Here is a 22,831-nt window from a genome sequence, read left to right on the forward strand (position 1 = left end):
TCTCTCACTCACTCACACTCACACTCACACTCATATATATATATATATATATATATATTTGTATTTTTGATGCTAATCAATTATGCAATGAAAAAATAAGCAATGAAGTGGCTAATGGGAGTTTATTTTGCATTTGCCTGAAGAAAGCCTATCTTTTTTTTTTTGGTCTACTATTATATTTTGCATTTACGTTACATGTATGCTTTCAGCAGATGCTTTTATCCAAAGAGACTTACAATAGATATTTTATTAGAATTGATATTTTGCCTATTTGTCTGAAATAAGGCGAATTCAAGGTTGATTTATGAATATTATTTGTTGTTATATTTAAATACTTTCTGATCAGTGTTATTTTAGTATCAATGAGATACTGTTATAGTTTTTACTAATATTTTTCACTTGATTTTTATTTTTGTATTTTCTGTTTTCATTTTCATTTTAACAGTAAACCTCCTTTGTTTGACAAAAATAAAGTTTGTTTTTATATGTCTTCATTTGATAACCAGAAAAATTTAAATACACAACACAACAGAATTTCTGAAAACAAGCCAAAACTTTTTATAGGGCTATTGTAAAAATACATTTTAATATATTAAGTTGTTTTTATGCATTCAAATAATTAAACATGCTTAAATACAGAATTTGGTAACAATAAAACAGAACGTGAGGAAAAAAAATTAAACATTTCATAGGGCCCTAAAAATGTCATTTTCTGTTAAACTTTTAATATATTGATGTTAAATTGTATAAGTTTCATGATTTTAATTAATTAGACATGCTTTTTGATTAATACAATTTAATTTAACCATTAAAAAGGAGTCCAGAAAAATACAAACGGAATTTGTGAAACAAATAAAACGTATTTCATACGCTGCTTCTGATGACATAAAGACGGATCTGAATTGCTTTAGATGTTAAAATATGTTTTTAAAACTAAGAAGTGAGGTGTTTTATGAACTGCTGGCATTGGTTTGGTCTTTGTTTGCTCTCTCAGATCTCCTCAGCCGCTCAAAGCGTTGGGAACGGCTGACCTTTAGGGTCAGTAAAGTGAAATATAACTCAAAGGCACTTAAGGGGGCTGGTAAACCTGCTTCTAAAGGGCCAGTACGGGGTCAGAGGTCACTGGCCCTCTAAACCATTGCCATGGTCAGTCTGTGTGTGTCGCCGCTGTGGCTCAGATCCATTAGGAACCCTGTTTAATGACGCAGACGGTGGTTTGAGGGGGATTGTGATCATTAGAGATCTGAGAGGGATTTCGGGAGGTTTCATGGCCTCTTTTTCCTCCTGGTTTTGGCTTTACTGCTTCCCTTAATGATTTAAAGTGGTGCGTCTCAGCTGCAGCATGAAGCGTGTGCTTTAATTAGTCCTCTGGAGCATGTGCTCCGTTAACTGCGTGTGAAGTCGTGATGGAGCTCTTCTCCCAGGAATCTTAACGAGCCCACGCTGGGAAGAAGTCAAAGCCTTTTTCACCCTTTTTTTTGATGCTCTGCTCATGTGCAACAGTTTGAGTGTGCGCTCATTTATCAACATGTTCAGGTCAAGTTTCACTGCGAAATGAAATTATATTTTAAATTAAAGTTGCATTCTCATGAGTTAATCCCTCAAATTCTCATTACTGTGATCCATCTGAATATTTTACTACGTTTTCATAATTCGCATTTATTCTCAAAGGTGATTGTCATTACTGTAATATTTTGCCAACAGTATTAATGTTAAAAAATTATTTTAAAAAGCATAAATTAAAAGCAGTAAAACAAGTATGACCATGCTTTATAAATAATTTTTTATATATTTTTTGCTTTATTTTATTTTACATTTTTATTTAAATTTTTATTCTTTTAATTTTAATTTAAATATAACCATGCTTTATAAATAATTTTTTATATATTTTTTGCTTTATTTTATTTTACATTTTTATTTACATTTTTATTCTTTTAATTTTAATTTTAATATATTTTATATATTATTTCATATAATTTTTATTTTGAAAAAAATATAATATATACTTTTTTGCATTCTTTTTTTCAGTAATCCATCTGAACATTTTCCTTTTTTTTTTGTAATTTGCATTTATTCTCTGGTGATTATCATTATATTGCTTCTCATTACTGTAATAGTCATTTTTACAGTAATAAGTTAAATTGATTTAAAATATCATAAATTAAAGGCAGTAAAAATTTAACAGGCATAAATTAAAAGCAGTTAAAACAAGTGCTACCATGCTGTATAAATACTTTTTATATATTTGTTTTATTTAAATTCATTTTTAATGTATTTTTAAATATATTTGTATGTGGTTTATATATATTTTTTTTATCCTGCCCCCCCCAAAAAAAACAAAACAAAAAAAACATAAAAGCGTAAATTAAAAGCAGTAAAACAAGTATGACATGCAGTATAAATACTTTTCATTATGTTTACATATATTATTTTTATATAAATTAATATAATTATATATTGTCAAAAAATGTTTTTTTTTTATCAATCTTTTTTGTTTGTTTGTTTTTTTTAGGTTGAAGGGGTTTTTTTTAAATTGAAGGTAAATGTACTCTATTGTTATCAAAAAAATCATAATGGACGTAAAACAGGCTTCATTTTCTTTCAACAAAATAGTATTGTTTTTTGGGTGAAGTATAACCTGCAGGTTTCCTTGAATTCATGAGTGTGACTAGAAATAAGAGAATCTCAGTTTGAGAGCATCTGATTGTCTTCATGCTGTTTCAACAGATGAACTGAATAGTAGGATTGTGTGTAAGTGACTGTCTTTGTTGTGTAAGTAAGCCGTTACATTGTCACTAAACTGTCAGCACAAAACACAACTCGACCTCACTGGCCTCTCTGAGTGTGAGTGTGAGTGTGTGTGTGTGTGTGTGTGTGTGTGTGTGAGTGCGTGTGTTAAGACTTGACGGTGATGGCCGTGTTCATGTTCACTGATAATTGCAAAGACTGAGGCAGTGTGTGTGTGTGTGTGTGTGTGTGTGTGTGTGTGTGTGTGTGGTCACACGGTCATTGTGCTTCTAGTGGTCTCTATAAAGCAGCTTCCTGCTCTTAACTCTCCGGGGTGCTGCTGCGTCCCTCCCTCTTTGTTCACCTCAGCGCCTGAGATGTGACGTCTGTAGAGTTAAAGCTTCTCTACTCTGTGCCAGTTTGATGCATCTCTAGAGAAGTTCAAATGAAGTTTGTTAATGAATATGAGCGAGAGTCGATGAGGTTTGCCAAGACTAACCATGATGTATGGTTGAAGAATTCTCGTCTGAAAGTAAAACTGCTTAAAGTCTTTAGAAGGTGATTTAGGCCTCGTGTAGTTATTTGTAGGTGTAATATAGTGATGTCTGATTGGATTTGTTTTTTTGGCCTCGGATGCGTTTTATGATAAACCCAACATTAATAACAAGTTTTGGCAGATCCAAACATCTCATGAACTCCTAAGTGAAGTTTCATCTCCAGTATTACTTGGTTATTTCAGTTTAGGTCCTTTGAGTCAGTGGTATTTTAGTATAACGGAGATACTGTTATAGTTTTTGTTAATATTTTTAATGAGTTTTTTAATATATATTAAAAATTTTAAAACGTTTAATACGTTTCTTGTGTTTTTCTCATTTTTATTAGTTTTTAAAAACATCTATATAGTTTTTGTTTTTTAATATCTCTATACAGTTATTATTATTTATTTTTTTCTACTTTTTATTCGTTTTTTAATGTCTGTACAGTTTTTGTCTTTTTTTTTATTAATATCTCCATACATTTTTTTATTCGTTTTTTAAAATATGTCTATATAGTCTTTATTAATATTTTTAATTAATTTTTAATATATATTGAAATTTTCATAATTTTAGTTTTTTAATGTCTATATAGTTTGTTTTTAATATCTCTATAAAGTTTACTTTTTATTCGTTTTTTTAATGTCTCTATAGTTTTTGTTGTTTTTTTAATGAGATTTTTTTATATATATTTTAATTTTTATAATTTAAGTAAAAGTTTAGTACTTTTCTTGTGTTTTTGTCATTTTTTGTATTAGTGTTTTAATTTGTCTATAGTTTGTTTTTTTAATATCTCTCTCTATTTTTTTATTTACTTGTAATTTTTTTTAACATGTCTATATAATTTTAAACAAAAAAAAAAGAGAAATATTGCTTTGCCAACTGCCTTAAATACTTTTTTGTTGTTGTTTATTTCACTTAATATTTAGCTTATGTCAAGTAATAAAAATATATTTATGGTTTTATTCAGCAATAAAAACCCTGTACTAACCACACTGAAGATGACTTTCGGTATCATTTGGATTCAATTTCACTCAGTTCTACACTAACTAAAGTGTGTTCTGTGGGTGTCTGAGCTGTGTTTGTCAGTGATCATCTCTCTGTCAATATCAGGCTACAGCAGTGGACCTCTCGCTGTGCTTTAGGGCCGCGGGCATTGCTTTTTACAGTAGAATAACAGCGCTTTATTGTTCTTTATGGCCGCTCCTTTGTTAGGCTGTGCTCTGATAACAGCCATTGGCCGGTCATTGAAGTCCCAGAACAGCCTCGCTTTTATGATAAGGAGTGGACACAACTGAGGTCTATGTGGAACAATAGCTGCTAACGGTCATAAATAGCAGTCAAACTCAGGGCCGTCGCACCAGTCTGACCCCCAGAGCATGCTGGGATATCTAGAGCCAATACACATGGCCTGAAAATCACAAATCTGAGCCGCTTGAGTGCATGATAGAATCACAATGTTTAGGTTGAATCCCAACACTTAGGCCTAAATTTAAGACTGTATATCAAATCCACATCCATTTGGATTTAACATAAACTGATAAACTTAATGGGATGCATATTTGTCATTCAGATTTCTGTAACAGTCCTAATCAACTGAATGTGTTTTAAACACTCAATAACCAGGTTTATGTATTTCAGTTTGTTTCAATCTCATACATTTTAACGGATTGAATGTTGCTTGTTCCACAGCTAGCCATATTTGAACCAGTTTTCATACTTTTTAACTGAATACATTTAAGTGTATTCACAATCAACAGATTTATGCAGATTTTAAGCGATTTTAATAAATTAATTTTGTATAAAATAAATAATAAAAAAAAAAAAACAGAAATCTGACCAAATATGCATGACAATATGTTTAATGCATGTTTGTAATCCAAATATATATATATATATATTTTTTAAATTCAGTCTATATTGGCTTTTTGGTTCAATTTATGTCAATTATGAATAATTTACAAATAATTATGAATAAGTATTTATGAATAATTTCTGCAGTTTTTTCAGTCTGTTTTGGCTTTTTGGTTGAATTTATGGTTAAAGGCAATTTTGAGTGGGAAAACGTGAAAAAAAAAAACTAAATATTAAAGTATTTATGAATAATTTTCCCTGGACAAACTCATTTTCTCACTCAGTGTTTTTGTCTTGTTTTATATTATTGCAAATATCAAATATCTTAAATTGAGATGTTTACTTGAGATGCAAAATGACAAGAAGTCTTGTTTTTATTGGTGTGTAATCCAAATGTTTTTTTATTTTTAATATGTTGGCTTTTTGGTTGATTTTATGGCAATTCTAGTGAAAAACGTAATTTCAGAACTAGAATAATTTTCACTGGACAAAGTAATTTTCTCACTCAGTATTATCTTAAATCAAGATGCATTGACTTGAGATGCAAAATGACACATGGTTTATGTAAAAACAAAATGAATGCGTGTAATTCAAATCGATGGAAATATGTAATTCAAATACATAATCGTACATTTAGGCCTAAATATGTTGTTAATTAAAGGTACATCAAAGTCTAAAAGGCCATGCTAATATTGCTGTAATATGTCTATATGTACGCCGAGCTGTTTAAGGGTCTACTACAGGAACACAGTCGTGCATGTGATAATCGGCCCACATTAAGAGTCTGAATTTAGGACGCTGTCAAATATGGGTCAATCCTTTGGGGCCCGAGTCCTTCAAGCACGTTAAAGCGGAATGCGAGCGTAGCGTTGGCGGCTAACAGCTCTGGCTCTTCAGTACGAGTGTGTCCGGACTCGCCGGGTCAAAGAGGACTTTCTGTTTTACAGCCCGAGAGGTTGGAGCCAGGTGTGAGGTGCTGTTTGAATCGCTGTGACCATGAGATTTATGACCCCTCTTGTGCTCAGAAAGGATCCCGGGTCAGGGATGTGAGACTTGACCTGTTTTATATTCCACAGGAATCCTTGTTCAACCCTGAACTGTGAAACAAGAGCTAAAGCGCAGCAGTACAGCCGGCGCATTAGCGTGATGGATTGGTCTGTTTTCAGGGTCGTCCTGAAAACCAGGATAGATAGAGTACTCGTGTGAAGGGCTCTTCTCCAGGGTTTTGGGAAACCTTTGGTATTTTGGCTCAGGAGTTTGTATAAATGACTTCATTCACATCTGCCAGTGTTTGCAGGGTGCGGCGGTCGCTGCCTTGGGTTTCGACACACTGGTGATCATATGTGACCCTGGACCACAAAACCAGTCATAAGGGTCAATTTTTCGAAATTGAGATTTAAGCATCATCTGAAAGCTGAATAAATAATCTCTCCATTGATGTATGGTTTGTTAGGATAGGACAATATTTGTCTGAGATACAACTATTTGAAAATCTGGAATCTGAGGGTGCAAAAAAATCTAAATATTGAGAAAATCATCTTTAAAAGTTGTTCAAATTAAGTTCTTAGCAATGCATATTACTGATCAAAAATTAAGTTTTGATATATTTACGGTAGGAGATTTACTAAATGTCTTCATGGAACATGATCTTTACTTAATATCCTAATGATTGTTGGCATAAAAGAAACATTGATAATTTTGACCCATACAATGTATTGTTGGCTATTGCTACAAATATACCCCAGCGACTTAAGACTGCTTTTGTGCTGCAGGGTCACATATATCAGTGCTTAAAGTGCCACACAACAAAATAGATATTCTTAGCACATTTTTTTCCAGCCTATATTGGATTTTTGGTTGAGATTTATGGCAATTTTGAGTGAAAAATGTTGTTTTGGAACAAATACCTAAATAGTATTTATGAATCATTGCACTGGAAAACTCAGTATTTTTGTCTTTCTAGTACAAATATCTAATATCTTAAATGAAGATGCATTTTCTTGAGATGCAAAATAACACAAGAAGTCGTTTTCTGAGAAACTGATCAAAATTATCAAAATATCTGCCAATGAGTTCAGAAAAATAGATTTAACTCAAAGTGAAGCAAGTTTGTTTTTATGACTCCAATGAGTTTGATCAAACTTAATTTTGATGCATTTCTCAGAAAATAAAACATGTCATTTTCAATCTCAAGCAAATCTATATTTAGAAATGTCTGATGTTTGTACTGACAAAACTTTTTGAGGTGAATGTATTGCTTCATTTACTAACACTGGAGATCCAAATGAACCAAAACTATGTTGCAATGATTATTTGAGGCCTGCATGAAAGACAATGTGGTTGAAGTGACTTTTTCAAGTTTCTCTAGCTGTTAATTTGAAGAGAACCAAACATGTAGCTGTTAGCTTTTTCAAAGAACCAATAATTATCCATTTTGCAAGCAATTCCTTTTCCATCTATCTGTCTGACATTGAGGAATTTAAATGATGTTTTTCAGCATGTGACGCAACGTTTCAGACGCATGAAAAGCCTCTTAGTAAGTCAGAGGGTTTGTTTATCTTTCGGCGAGCCGCTAATACGAGGGGGTAGGAATTCTCTCTTCCTCTTTGTTTCTCTAACACAAAGGGCTGTGCTTTGGACCGGCTCCTGCTGTGTTTGCACCTCTGTGGCCTTGAACGCAACAATGGCGTTGTCCTCCAAAAAACCTCCATGAGCACCATCCCATTACCAGCTCTTTTATTCAAGGCAGCAGTCGTAAAAAGCTCAGTGAGCATTCGGAATCTGTTAAAGGCATCCTATATTGGTAAGGTCAGCTTTGGTTTTGGGAAAAAGAGACAATTAAGATGGATTTAAGCTACAGTTGTTGCCCTGTTTGGTTCAAAAATGGGAGCCAACATCATTGGCCAATTAACCAAGCTGTTGAATCCAACACTTTTTGCAAACCCCAAGGGAAGTTTCCATTTCATAAGCACAAAGTTGTTGGTTTGTACCTCACCGCTTGAGGTAACAACAAAGACCACCCTGCACAAAACCAGTCATAAGGGTCAATTTTTCGAAATTGAGATTTAAGCATCATCTGAAAGCTGAATAAATAATCTCTCCATTGATGTATGGTTTGTTAGGATAGGACAATATTTGTCTGAGATACAACTATTTGAAAATCTGGAATCTGAGGGTGCAAAAAAATCTAAATATTGAGAAAATCATCTTTAAAAGTTGTTCAAATTAAGTTCTTAGCAATGCATATTACTGATCAAAAATTAAGTTTTGATATATTTACGGTAGGAGATTTACTAAATGTCTTCATGGAACATGATCTTTACTTAATATCCTAATGATTGTTGGCATAAAAGAAACATTGATAATTTTGACCCATACAATGTATTGTTGGCTATTGCTACAAATATACCCCAGCGACTTAAGACTGCTTTTGTGCTGCAGGGTCACATATATCAGTGCTTAAAGTGCCACACAACAAAATAGATATTCTTAGCACATTTTTTTCCAGCCTATATTGGATTTTTGGTTGAGATTTATGGCAATTTTGAGTGAAAAATGTTGTTTTGGAACAAATACCTAAATAGTATTTATGAATCATTGCACTGGAAAACTCAGTATTTTTGTCTTTCTAGTACAAATATCTAATATCTTAAATGAAGATGCATTTTCTTGAGATGCAAAATAACACAAGAAGTCGTTTTCTGAGAAACTGATCAAAATTATCAAAATATCTGCCAATGAGTTCAGAAAAATAGATTTAACTCAAAGTGAAGCAAGTTTGTTTTTATGACTCCAATGAGTTTGATCAAACTTAATTTTGATGCATTTCTCAGAAAATAAAACATGTCATTTTCAATCTCAAGCAAATCTATATTTAGAAATGTCTGATGTTTGTACTGACAAAACTTTTTGAGGTGAATGTATTGCTTCATTTACTAACACTGGAGATCCAAATGAACCAAAACTATGTTGCAATGATTATTTGAGGCCTGCATGAAAGACAATGTGGTTGAAGTGACTTTTTCAAGTTTCTCTAGCTGTTAATTTGAAGAGAACCAAACATGTAGCTGTTAGCTTTTTCAAAGAACCAATAATTATCCATTTTGCAAGCAATTCCTTTTCCATCTATCTGTCTGACATTGAGGAATTTAAATGATGTTTTTCAGCATGTGACGCAACGTTTCAGACGCATGAAAAGCCTCTTAGTAAGTCAGAGGGTTTGTTTATCTTTCGGCGAGCCGCTAATACGAGGGGGTAGGAATTCTCTCTTCCTCTTTGTTTCTCTAACACAAAGGGCTGTGCTTTGGACCGGCTCCTGCTGTGTTTGCACCTCTGTGGCCTTGAACGCAACAATGGCGTTGTCCTCCAAAAAACCTCCATGAGCACCATCCCATTACCAGCTCTTTTATTCAAGGCAGCAGTCGTAAAAAGCTCAGTGAGCATTCGGAATCTGTTAAAGGCATCCTATATTGGTAAGGTCAGCTTTGGTTTTGGGAAAAAGAGACAATTAAGATGGATTTAAGCTACAGTTGTTGCCCTGTTTGGTTCAAAAATGGGAGCCAACATCATTGGCCAATTAACCAAGCTGTTGAATCCAACACTTTTTGCAAACCCCAAGGGAAGTTTCCATTTCATAAGCACAAAGTTGTTGGTTTGTACCTCACCGCTTGAGGTAACAACAAAGACCACCCTGGATAGAAGAATCGAGTTTCATAACTTCCTCAAGCATCCCTCATTCAGGAAACCAATGGCCTCGTCCTTCTGGACAGAGCGCAAACTCTGGGCTTTGTTTGTTTAAACAACAGGAAGGTCTTCACCTTTAGCACATTCCACAGGAAATTAAGGCAAAATGAGGTAAACTGTCTCTCTAGACGGGACCCTGTGGTTTTTGGGGTCAGTACTTGGGCAGCTGAATGTACAGCACTCATAAAGCTCATTTTCATTCTTTAGGGCGTTTGGTCGCAGTCATCATCATTTTCCAGCTGTGTTCATTCAAAGAACTGCTGTAGGTTTGCTTTTCTGTCACATGTATGAAGGAAAAGGCTTGCTCCTCTGGGTCTCCTGGTGGTTTGCCAACTCTTGCATTTTTCGTTCAGAACTAGCCTCCCAAAAAGTGTGTATCTCCACATACTAACTACAAACCATCCGTATGGGAAGTGGATTGGCTCTGATAGAGACGGCCTTTTGGATTTGCATGGTAAACACTCTGTAAGGTACCATGTGGAGTCTTTCCAGTGTTGTGTTCTGGACCCACTGACATCTTTGTTGACTTGAGAAGTGAAAGAGTGATGTTTGACTGAAACTGCAATGAATTCATGAAGGGCCACTGCAGCTAACTTCAGTTTATGACCACTCATTCGTGATTTGTCACTTGTTTTTGCTTAAAGTGCCAAATGACAAGATAACATTTATGAGCGATTTTTAGTAGACAATGAAAATCCTTTGGAATGTGGTTTTTGGCGGTCTATATTGGCTTTTTGGTTGAATTTATGGCAATTCTTATTGAGAAATGCCATTTTAGAACAAACACTTTTGAATTATTTTTACAGCAAAGTGATTTTCTTGCTCAATATTTTTGTCTTATTTTCCAGTTTAAATATCTAAACGTTCTTAAATTAGCATACATTTACTGGATAAGATAAGTCTTGTCTTCTAAGAAATTGTTTAAAATTAAGTGAATTTATGATTAAAATAAGATAAAATATAATCCAGTGGCGTCCAAAAAATAAACTGGTTTTTCCATTGAATGAAGGAAATTTTTCTGACCCCATCGGTGGTTTAATTTAAAACAAACCCACCTAATTTTTACCAATTTCTTATGTTTAAAACAAGAAAAAAAATTGGTCAGTGGGGTCAGAAAAATCAACTTAATTCAAAGGGAAACAAGTTTATTTTTCAGACTCTATAACACCAGATTCTGATAACACTGACATGACATTTGCATGTATAAGAAATTAGTGATTTGTTGGGTGTATTCACACTCAGAAAAAAAAAAAAATGAGTTGCTCAAGAAACCTGAGGAAGGGGTGGGTGAAACTGACCAGTGCTGTCCTGTGAAGTGTGTTTGAAGTGAAGGAAGGGGGTTTGGTTTAGAGGCTCTGGAGCCCACGCTGAGGGCCGAGCTCGGGCTGTTGGGGGAGTGGCTCCACAGGACTGCAGTAAATGGAAGAGCCATCTGCTGGAGTTGCTCTCCAAACACTCTACTGTACACGTCCTGTGCCGCCGACGCACACACGTGCACGAGAAATACACGACAACGTCTGCTTTGGATTTAGATGGGATGAGGCTCAAACTGAGAACATGTAGTCAAGGAACCACGGGGCTTTTGGCGAACACGGTTTAATTTGGAAAGCATTGAATAGGTTGACGACGTTGCTGAGCGAGAAGGTAAGGTCGATGTTGGGTTTTTGCTTTGTGTATCACATTGAAAGTCTTTCCAACAGGGGCTGGGAGTGAATCATTTAACCTATATTTTGCTGTGTCAAGTCCTACTTCTTCTAGTTATATTTGGAAGCTTTTATAAGCTTCAGATCTAGGTCTAATTGTAGCTGCAGCTCAGATTTGAAGACACTGCATGTGTATAATGGTCTGTTGAAAAGAAAAAGGTGTCAGAGAGGTGTGTTGTGGGTAAACATCAGACGCTTCTATTCATCTGGCTCCAGCGGGTCAGAACGCAGGTGGTCTTCAGACTGTTGGGACAAGCCTTGAAACCATTTGGTCCTGGAATAACACTCAAGTCCTTCAAAGTTTGGCCAAAAGTTTGGGAGGATCACCCAAATGCTGAAACACTGCCGTCCTTCCTGTTTCTAACATCTAGTATTCTCTGATAGCACTTTCAGTAAAACATTCATTGGGTTTATTTGTCCTTTTCTGTTTCTATTTTTTTTTTTTTTTTTTTTGTTTTTTTGACAATATGTTACTCGCTCACTCTGTCACACACATCATTTAGCAACAATTAGCATCAATATTAGAGGCCTGTACCATAAAAAGAACAGCATCTCAGTGTCTCTGTATCCATTTATCTCTCTGTCAGTGTCTCTGTATCCATTTATCTCTCTGGAAAATATTGATTTTAGATATTTATGTGCATACTGTACAAGGTAAGGTTGTGCATTTCATGTTGGCCTGTTGCATTTTGTTTCTGCATTTCCTTTGAGATATGATGCACTTGAACCACTTATCAGAGCCTGACTAAGCCAATAAAAAATGATGCTCTGTGCTTGCCTGCGTAACTGCTTTATTTATGCATGGGGTGATGATTTTTTTTTTTTTTTTTTTTGTATGATTAGAGCATTTTAATGGGAAATACGTTTATAAATATGTTTTTCAGATAGCAGTTATATGTCTTTTGGGGGGTGAAAACTAGTAATTCTAATGACCGGCATGTCAATGCAGAATTCATTTTCATTTTTTTTCCAAAATTTTTTTGAATTCAAGTGTTTTTGGAAGTGACATGTCATAACTAACATCTGTATTTGTTGGATTGAAGTTTTATTACTGGCGCAACAGCCGTGGAGAGAAACTCCTCATTTCTGGTGCACAGGAATTGCTCACTTCGTCTGCCAGTTCTGCTGTTCTTAACATTAAATCAAGAGACAGAATTCCAGCACTGACTCAGATCTGGACCGGGCCAAATCAAACAGGTCCTGACGGGCCGGACTAATGGAGCGGCATCAGTGCCAGTGGATCTGCCGAACGGGCGGCAGTATGAACGTTTCCACATTTACTGGGCCTAATGAAGACTTGTTTTTACACACACGCCATTCATAATCATCGGAGTGTCATTCTGACTAATTTAGCTGAGAAAAATGGGATTATGTTCAAAATGGTCTCATTTACTATTACTATTGCTTGCAGTAATCGAAATGTATCTGGTTTAACCCATGCTAATTCTGTGAGAATTACAACTTAACAGTTCTTCTAAAGTTGTGGTAATGAGCTATTCAAGATGTGATTTGTTGGGTCTTGACCTGGTATCCTCAGGACACGTATGTGAATGATTCTGTCAGAGCGTTCATTTGCATTGTGTTTAGCAGTCTTATGATTTTTATTAGCTATGTTAAGTAATGCATAATTTAGAGTAAAAATAAAGATGCTTAAAATGCATTTATTCCCTAGAAGTCAGACGGTTCTTTGCTATGCTGAGGGTCTATTACCATATGAGTCACTGGCAGTTACCCCTATGTGATCACCCGGGGTCCATCCCCTCCCCAGGCAACTCACCCTCCACCCATCTACCCCCTATTGAGGGCCATTCAGGCCTCCTGTGGGTGGATCTAACAGATATGCATCTCAGACCTCCAAAGTCATGTTAACAAGCAGCTCTACAAGAGAGCAGGCTGTTAACCACTCGGGGCTGGAGGGCTTTTTCAGGGCGAGGAACTGCCTTGGGTTCCCCGAGGTCCCTGCGATTCACTCAGAACCACTCAATCGTAAAATGGCTGTTTATTTTCGATGAAACAATACTGCAGTTTCTCTTCACTTGGGTTGTTGATTAGATCTGGAGGCTCAGGAAGTGATGCTGATGGCATCTAAGACAGAAATTAGCATACTTAGGGAGACTGTTTGGCAGAATGGGTGTTGCCACTTTGAGCTCCTTTCCCGTATCAGCGACTTCCTCTGAAGAAAATATCATGTCCTAGTGAATTTTGCACCACTGGAAGGAAGAGTTAACATGGCAGGGAATATATCTCTTCTGCTAGAATTACAAAACCAGGTTAATGATTGAGGAATCTCTTACAGGAACCTTTATTCAAAAGCCCAAAATGAAGTAAAACCTGGGTAACGAAGTCACAGTCTTCAAACACTTTGGGTCACTTTGTAGTGCTTTTGTCAGGGTGTCTGCATGATTTTCACAGAATTTAACTGAAGAGAATTTCAGGCCTGAACAGAAAACCATGTTGGGTCATTTCAGTTGTTCCCCCATCATGAGGGGGGTCTGGAACTATATTGCATTTGCTACAAAATCTCAAATGTGAAGTGGCACAGATAAAACATCAATTTAACTGCAGTTCAATACACTTACCCAGCATGAATTTATAGTTGAGCCTTCTGATAACATGTGTATGGTGTTCTTGTGAAACTTTAGTAAAGTTTACTATGGGGAATCAGTTTTGAGGGATTTTAGTGATGCGTTACTCTTTTTACTTCTGACCTGCTAGGATAGTAATAACATGGAAGATTAATTATTTTGAGTGTGCATTTTCTTTTCAGCTTACTTCCAAAGAAACGTCTGCCCCATATTCCATCTCTTTAACATTTTTTCATTAACATTTTCCATATTGAGGCATTAGGTTTCATGAAAAGTAAGCACAATTTCCCTCTTCCTAATTCTTAGTACCTGCCAAATAAAAAAGATCCAGTGATTCTCATTGGTTTGAAATTTGATCTGACATTTCTTGGCACTTTTTTGCGAGATTCACCCTTTCAGTGTTGATGCACGTATCTGGATTTATCTTCTCAAACCAGTCTAAATTGCTGTACATGAGAAACTAACACCTGTTTTCATTCCAAAAGCAGCAGCTCCAGAGATCAAAGCGTCAGATGATACGTCACTCAGCAGGACGTGATGCGGTGTGGCAGGTTCTAAAACACTGTCCTCAACAAACAGCACAGGGGCTTGAAGAAAGACATGGTTTCCAAGCATTACCATATGGCTTTGTTATGCTTTGTGTCCTGAAAGGACTTCAGAGGAGTGACAGGGAAGAACGCAAGAGATCTTGTCTTGAGAAGTTGTCTGTTTCAGCTGAAAGAGTTCTTAACAGAGTCAAGTAAACTATGTTGTTGGGAAAAATCATAGATGGCATGCATTAGTGCTCAACTTAACCAGAAGAGAGTCCCAGTAGAAGGAAATGGAACATACCAGAAAGCTTCCACGGTGATGAAGAGTCAGGAAAATGCATTACAGTAAATAGACTGTAAAAGCATTAGGATGGTTGAAGTTTGAAGGGAATGTCCGACCACATCACGGCAAACCTCGGCACAATAGCAGTAACAATAAAACTGCCATCGTTTTATGAGCAGAATCTATTTAGCAGGCCTCCACCCCGGACTGCAAGTCACCGTAATGGCCATTAAATGTTTTGGGATGCTGCTTTATTCCAGTTGCGTTTCTGTTCTCATCACAATACAATGTGTCATACGAGCCGTTTTATCATGTGGTTTCATGATCCATGATACATTGTTCCCCCTTTAGGAGGTCTTTCTGATGAACATCGAGAATTCCGGCGGTTTCCACGGCACCATCAGGCAGCTGGACATGGAGCCGAAGGTCAACAAGCTCGTGTTCGGCTTCCAGCGGAGCTCCACCTCAGATGACGACTCTGGGTGCGCCTTGGAAGAATACGCTTGGGTGCCACCGGGACTTCGACCAGAGCAGGTAAAACGATCTCTATGGGTTTATGAAAGTCTAGAACTTACTGGAATCTTGCCTCCACAACATTTAACACTGAACTTACCTCAATGCTTTGGTGTTATTGTCAGAACAACACACATGTGGGGTAGGAAATAGTTAGAAGGCGGCATAAAGCCAAAATGGTAACCTCTTTAGAAAGATTAAGTCATTTGAGATTGTTTGAGGGGGAAAAACTGCAGTCCAGTAACAACTGTGTCACAAAATGCAAAGGAGCCGCATGTCTTCAGTTTCAGGGAAGGACTCTGCTCAGTGTTGCCTGAATAGTAACATGCAGTTTGAGATGCGATGTTTTAACACAATGTGTACGTTGTTATACAATAAATGCGCCAGATGTGATCTTTATTAAAATTCCAAACTGTTAGTCAATCATTCTGTTAGCAGAGCTAGTCATAGTCGCTAAGATTTAGAGGACCTGACTGGATTTTTGCAGGCACAGCTAAACACTGTGAAGGAAGCACCCCACAGGCATATTTGGGAACAGGAAATGCTGCTTTTTATTTACAAACTACTTCATGGAAAATCTGCAAGTCATTATCTCAAGCTGCCAGACAAAAGTGCTTGAAACGATGAGGAAAAGCCGCTTGCTAACAGCCAAGCTTGCAGCCACAACTTTTTTTCCTGGCGCTGGCCGCAAAGGCGGTCCTCTCGTGCCTGGAGGCACGCTGATGTGGCACTGGTTCCAGTCGGTGTCCCACACTTCCCCGGGCTGCCCTCAAGAGCACCCCTGAATAAAATCTGAAGTGACGGTCGAGGGAAAAGGTCTAAAGCAATTTGGAGACCCCTAAAGTCCCAGAGCAGCTTTTGTGTTAAATGCAAGAGTCAACTGTAATGCCTTTATAGCAGCCGTTCTGTGAATTGCCCTGCATATTATAGGTGATCATTGTGGGGAAGAACACAAACACTCAGGAATAGTGTTGTTCAAGGGCCTAAGGCTCAGTATGACGACTCTGGGTGCGCCTTGGAAGAATACGCTTGGGTGCCACCGGGACTTCGACCAGAGCAGGTAAAACGATCTCTATGGGTTTATGAAAGTCTAGAACTTACTGGAATCTTGCCTCCACAACATTTAACACTGAACTTACCTCAATGCTTTGGTGTTATTGTCAGAACAACACACATGTGGGGTAGGAAATAGTTAGAAGGCGGCATAAAGCCAAAATGGTAACCTCTTTAGAAAGATTAAGTCATTTGAGATTGTTTGAGGGGGAAAAACTGCAGTCCAGTAACAACTGTGTCACAAAATGCAAAGGAGCCGCATGTCTTCAGTTTCAGGGAAGGACTCTGCTCAGTGTTGCCTGAATAGTAACATGCAGTTTGAGATGCGATGTTTTAACACAATGTGTACGTTGTTATACAATAAATGCGCCAGATGTGATCTTTATTAAAATTCCAAACTGTTAGTCAATCATTCTGTTAGCAGAGCTAGTCATAGTCGCTAAGATTTAGAGGACCTGACTGGATTTTTGCAGGCACAGCTAAACACTGTGAAGGAAGCACCCCACAGGCATATTTGGGAACAGGAAATGCTGCTTTTTATTTACAAACTACTTCATGGAAAATCTGCAAGTCATTATCTCAAGCTGCCAGACAAAAGTGCTTGAAACGATGAGGAAAAGCCGCTTGCTAACAGCCAAGCTTGCAGCCACAACTTTTTTTCCTGGCGCTGGCCGCAAAGGCGGTCCTCTCGTGCCTGGAGGCACGCTGATGTGGCACTGGTTCCAGTCGGTGTCCCACACTTCCCCGGGCTGCCCTCAAGAGCACCCCTGAATAAAATCTGAAGTGACGGTCGAGGGAAAAGGTCTAAAGCAATTTGGAGACCCCTAAAGTCCCAGAGCAGCTTTTGTGTTAAATGCAAGAGTCAACTGTAATGCCTTTATAGCAGCCGTTCTGTGAATTGCCCTGCATATTATAGGTGATCATTGTGGGGAAGAACAAACACTCAGGAATAGTGTTGTTCAAGGGCCTAAGGCTCAGTAACAGAGGTAATATCAGATTGAAATGAAGTTGATTTATGGTGCCACTAATCTACAGGTCTAAATGGCATTCCAGTAGAGTACCTCGACGGCAGCAGGACACTCTTTATGCAGGAAAAGACAAGCTTAATCCACCTATTTATCTGGGGGCTCTTACGACCAGCACTCATAAAGGGATCCCACTCACAAGGCTTAGGTCACAGTGTCAAAGAAGCACAATAGAGTACAGTAAAAAGCCAAAAGTGGTGGCTCAAGTTTCATAAAAGGTCAACTTAGTTCTGAGGGTTTTGTTGACAGATACACAGGAATGGCAGGCCAAAAAAATCAACCTGGAACACCTGATACACCTTTCTGAAACACACTTTCTGATCAGATCACTTATGACAGATAGGTGCAAGCTGAGCTAGTTCATTGGTAACTGCCTTTTGGACTTTGTGCATACTCTACATGGAATGACTGACCTGATCTGTCTCCGTCTCACCTCTAGGTCCAGCTTTACTTCTCTTGTCTACCTGAGGACAAAGTCCCTTATGTGAACAGCCCCGGGGAGAAATACCGCATCAAACAGCTCCTGTACCAGCTACCTCCTCATGACAATGAGGTGAGTTTATAGAAACAAAGGAAAGTAGGAGCTTCATCAGCAGCCATGAAAGCCCCTATTGTTTCCCCAGCATCGCTGCAGTCCAGAATGCCCACGCATCACATTTCAAAACCCCCTCAAATAGCTTTTTTTGCTGCAACGTGGTGTGGGTGTTTTTAGCTTCATGGGTTTAGAGCTTCACCACATCCACTGCCATCAGAGAAAGAGGCTTTGTCAATTCATATCTCTGTGGGTGCTTGTACAATGAGACTTTTGAGCTGAAGATTGTATGATGCTGCTTGGGGAGATTCGATCTGACATGTGGCACAGAGAATCTTCACATTGCTGCGGTCTGAAAGCCTTGAGACATTGCTCTGGATCAGTGCTGTTTTATTGTTATCTGTGGCATTATGGCATCACAGCTTGAACACGCATAGCTTGTGTTTTTCAGTGTGTCGTTTTATTTCACTCTAAATCCAGAGGTGTAAAATTTCCTTGTGTTAAAATATAGTTTACTCGCCAAATTGACTAAGACATGGTCTAAGCAAAAGTTCCTGGACATGCTTAAAAGCGCCTACACACAAGCTTGCACTGCATCAGAGAATGCTTGGATTTCAATGGGGATGAGCATAGGATGTTTGCCAAACTGACACACTGTCATGCAACCAAAAGTTGAGAGAATTTTAACTTTTGCTGCAGTGCAGTCTGATTTGTTGAATCCAGCTGAGCTTGAGATTTTAAACTGTCTCTTTCCACATTCTGAAAACACATTTTATGCATTTGTATTTGTCAAACTTCATCAATGCTTTCTCCTTGCTCAAAAAACCTGCATGTGGTACTCAAGGGCTTCTTTCTGAATTGTTTGACAGCAAACACGTTTTAAATGTCTCCCTCAGGTGCGATACTGCCAGACTCTCAGTGAGGAAGAGAAGAAGGAGCTTCACATGTTTAGCTTGCAGAGAAAGAGAGAGGCCCTCGGGCGAGGAACTCTGAAACTGCTGCCAAGGACGATGCTTCATGCGTCATGTGAACACGTAGGTGTTTGAGCCAAGAGTGTTGTGCTGAAGGAAGTGGCTGTTTGATGCTGATTATTTAAACATTTTGCCTCTTCAGTGTAGAGTGAACATCAGTGGAGGGGAGATGGTGGTGTTTGCTTCACGGGCAGGACCTAGCCAGTGTTGGCACCCAGCATGCTTCACATGTTCCACCTGCAATGAACTCCTGGTTGATCTCATTTACTTCTACCAGGACGGGAAGGTCCATTGTGGACGGCACCATGCTGAATTGCTAAAGCCACGCTGTTCCTCCTGTGATGAGGTGAGTTTCGTTTTTCATACTTATTGTTCTGTGCATGAAACAAGGCCCGTCGTATCACAGACACCCTCACTCATTTTTTGCTGTCATTGTCCTGTCAGATTATTTTTGCGGACGAGTGCACTGAAGCTGAGGGTCGTCACTGGCATATGAAGCACTTTTCCTGCTTTGAATGCGAGACCATCCTGGGTGGTCAACGGTACATCATGAAGGATGGTCGACCATACTGCTGCGGTTGCTTCGAGTCTCTGTACGCGGAATACTGTGAGGCCTGCGGTGAACACATCGGTAAGCCCAAACATCTCTCTAAATGTCATTTACCACAAACCACATTCCACTTTTGCCTGTGAGAAGCTGACCTTTAACTCCGGTTTATTTTCTTCTAGGGGTGGACCATGCCCAAATGACCTATGATGGCCTTCATTGGCATGCCACAGATGCTTGTTTTAGCTGTGCTCAGTGCAAGAGCTCCTTGCTGGGGTGTCCCTTTCTACCCAGACAAGGCAGGATCTACTGTTCCAAGACCTGCAGCCTAGGGGAGGACATCCATGCTTCAGATTCTTCCGATTCAGCCTTCCAGTCCGCAAGATCTCGGGAATCACGGCGCAGCGTGAAGATGGGCAAAAGCAGTCGCTCTGCAGACCAATGTCGACAGTCTCTTCTCTTTTCACCTGTAAGCAACTACAAGTTCTCCGGACTCTCAGGGAACGCTGATGACACCTTGTCCAACAAGCTGTCACAGCTAAGCTTTGCAGACAACCGCTTCTGGAGGAACAGGGAGGAGCAGGAAGCACCCGAGGACCATGAGGAATGGGCTGAGCACGAGGACTACATGACCCAGCTCCTCCTCAAGTTTGGTGAACATGGAATGTTCCAGCAGCCTGACGGCACCAAGCAAACTGACCTCTGGACGACTGACTCTGAGGTAAAAAAAAAGTCAAGAATGCCAGGCAGTGTTGGGAATGGCAATCTGGCCAGTAAAAGATACAAGGCAGACATGTACTGGGCACAGTCCCAGGATGGACTAGGTGACTCTGCGTATGGAAGTCACCCTGGACCTGCAAGCAGCAGAAAGCTCCAGGAGCTCGATTTGGAGCATGGAGCCAACTTTAAGCATGAAGATAAACTGTGGTATAATGACTCATTGGAGTGCATCACAGATGAACTGAAGCAAGCTGAGCAGAACATCAGAGACTCAATGGACTTCCTGGCGCTCTCCAACATCACAGGTGAGACTAAAGGATCAATATACAATTGATATTCTTGAGTGCAAACTGAAGTATGAGAGACAATTGAGGGAGAAATCTGAGGAAATCTATAGAGTTTTGCATCTTTGGTGGGATGTTGTCCTTGAAAATAAGGCATGCCATGGCATTTAAATTAGATTACTGAATGTATTGTTTTGCACTGTTGTGTAATCTGGACATCTGTGATCCTTTCAGGTGCTTCAGTTGATGGGGATATTAAAGACAAACCGTTGCTCTACTCGTTACAAAAGTTCTCTGAGCTTGAACGCTGTGAGAACACCAGCAACATGGGGACGCTGAATTCATCAATGCTGCACAGGAGCACCACCTCCCTGAAGAGCCTCACCTCTGAACTCGAGCATGTGGAGGTCATTGAAGAGGAGGAACAGGAGCAGGTGGTTCCACTCCCAGAGGAGAGGCCTAAACCACCTCACTTACCTGTCTTAAGAAGGTCCAAGTCCCAGTCCAAACCACAACAGGTGAAGTTCTCAGATGATGTTGTGGATAACGGACGATATGACGACCTGGAGGTGCGGCAGCCTCCCATGAGCGAACGCACTCGGAGACGAGTGTACCACTTTGACGAGCAAGACCAGCAGCGCCACCGGCATCACCACAGACGAAGGAGTCGTAAGTCTCGTTCGGACAACGCGCTTCACTTGGTACCCAAGGAAAAGGCCCATAGGTGCTTCAAGGAGGACCGTCAGCAGCATGGGCCAGATCTTAACTCTCACTACGGACAGCCTTCCTATGCCCACACTGACTCGGAGTACGGTCTGCACAACCAGGCGGCAGAGAGGTTTTTATGCCTTTACGGGGATGAAGACGACTGGTGCTCTACCTGCTCCTCTTCATCATCTGAATCAGAGGAGGAAGGCTTTTTCTTGGGCCAGCCTATTCCACAACCAAGACAACCTCAGTACCAATATTACAATGATGAACTTACCTTAGGCAAAAGGACAAAGTCCAAACAGAAGAGAGGACGGAAGGGCAAAAACTGCATAATTTCATAGAATTGGGAAGGAAGTTTGAAACTTTTTTTCATTATGGAACGTGCTTTGAGCTGTTACTTTGAATTAGAATACAACTTGTTCCACATGGCTTGCCATGCAGTGACGTTGATGGCCAACGCAGTATCTAAACCATGCTTAACTGCTGCAGTAATGCATGTTAGGTGATAAGTGATTATAGTCTTTGAAAGAACCAGAAGAATATAATATCTATGAAGCCGCTTTTAGAGACTAAAGGAGAGAATAATTTAACTTTGCAAAAATGTATGTATATATTGTAAAATGTTCAGTTAAAGCTAATATTTTTATATCCCTGAACTTCAAAAGATTTTTTTTTTTTTAAGAATTTTACTGAAAAAAGTACTAAAGAACAAAGGTTTGCAGCAACTCCACTTTTGTTAATCAGGGTTTTAAAAATAACTATGTAACATTTGGTTAGCATAGCCGCTCAATTTGTACTAAAACATTGACTACAAAACATTGTACGTTACGTATATCCAAAGTTTGTTCGGGTGTCATTTTATTGATGGCTTATACAGACAGATCACTGTAATCTGTATGCAATGCAAACTGGAACAATAAGGCTAATAATAAAATATGATATATATATATAAATATATAAATGCGCATTTTGTGTCTACTATGTCTTTACGTCTACTGTCCACATCAATCCATTGTGTAGTTGTGTCTGTCAGTCTGGGATTTTACAGGCTGTTAACACTGAATGTGTTCTTGGATTCTGTCTGAAATATTTTGTTATTGTGGGTCTGTTGGCACATGTACTGTAGATTGACATCTTGAATTGACATTGACATTTTTAGTGTGTCAAAGCACAGCTTTTTAAAGCTTTTAAATCCCTATATGCACACTGAGCCTGTATATACAGCAGGACAAAGGTAAGCTAAACGACAATGGAAAAACCAAACACTGTTTGAGTATATGATAACACTTTATTTAATGATCATGTTGCATGCTTGGGCCACCTTTCAAAACTTTATCATTTCATAACAGCAAAAATACAACATTTCTGAGTATAGTTATTATAGTAACATAAGATAAACAATGAACTGTTAGTGTGGTTCTTGAACTAAAAGCCTAAAAAATGGGTTTAGGACAGCTGTGCTGAATAACACGAAAGCTAGATTGGCAAAAACTAAACAAACATTTCTTCTATTGGCC

At 38.5% G+C, this 22,831-nt stretch overlaps 1 protein-coding gene across 3 annotated transcripts in view; it reads left to right on the forward strand.

Annotated features, from left to right (window-relative positions):
* Positions 1-22,271, forward strand: part of LOC107672941 (prickle-like protein 1) — a 26,288-nt gene extending 4,017 nt beyond the window's left edge. Inside the window, exons 1-8 of one of the 3 annotated variants that reach the window (XM_016466319.1) lie at positions 11,314-11,501; positions 15,310-15,492; positions 17,989-18,102; positions 18,978-19,115; positions 19,195-19,398; positions 19,497-19,683; positions 19,782-20,624; positions 20,838-22,271. In XM_016466319.1, the coding sequence (XP_016321805.1) occupies positions 15,322-15,492; positions 17,989-18,102; positions 18,978-19,115; positions 19,195-19,398; positions 19,497-19,683; positions 19,782-20,624; positions 20,838-21,655 (2,475 nt within the window). In that variant the 5' untranslated portion in view covers positions 11,314-11,501; positions 15,310-15,321 and the 3' untranslated portion in view covers positions 21,656-22,271. Of the gene's footprint in view, positions 1-11,313; positions 11,502-15,309; positions 15,493-17,988; positions 18,103-18,977; positions 19,116-19,194; positions 19,399-19,496; positions 19,684-19,781; positions 20,625-20,837 lie in introns of those variants that run through there. The other 2 variants (XM_016466318.1, XM_016466320.1) reach the window with 2 other exon arrangements.
* The last annotated feature ends 560 nt before the right edge of the window (positions 22,272-22,831 follow it).

This window comes from Sinocyclocheilus anshuiensis, unplaced genomic scaffold, assembly GCF_001515605.1.
Source record: "Sinocyclocheilus anshuiensis isolate Anshui unplaced genomic scaffold, SAMN03320099.WGS_v1.1 scaffold568, whole genome shotgun sequence".
Taxonomy (NCBI): domain Eukaryota; kingdom Metazoa; phylum Chordata; class Actinopteri; order Cypriniformes; family Cyprinidae; genus Sinocyclocheilus; species Sinocyclocheilus anshuiensis.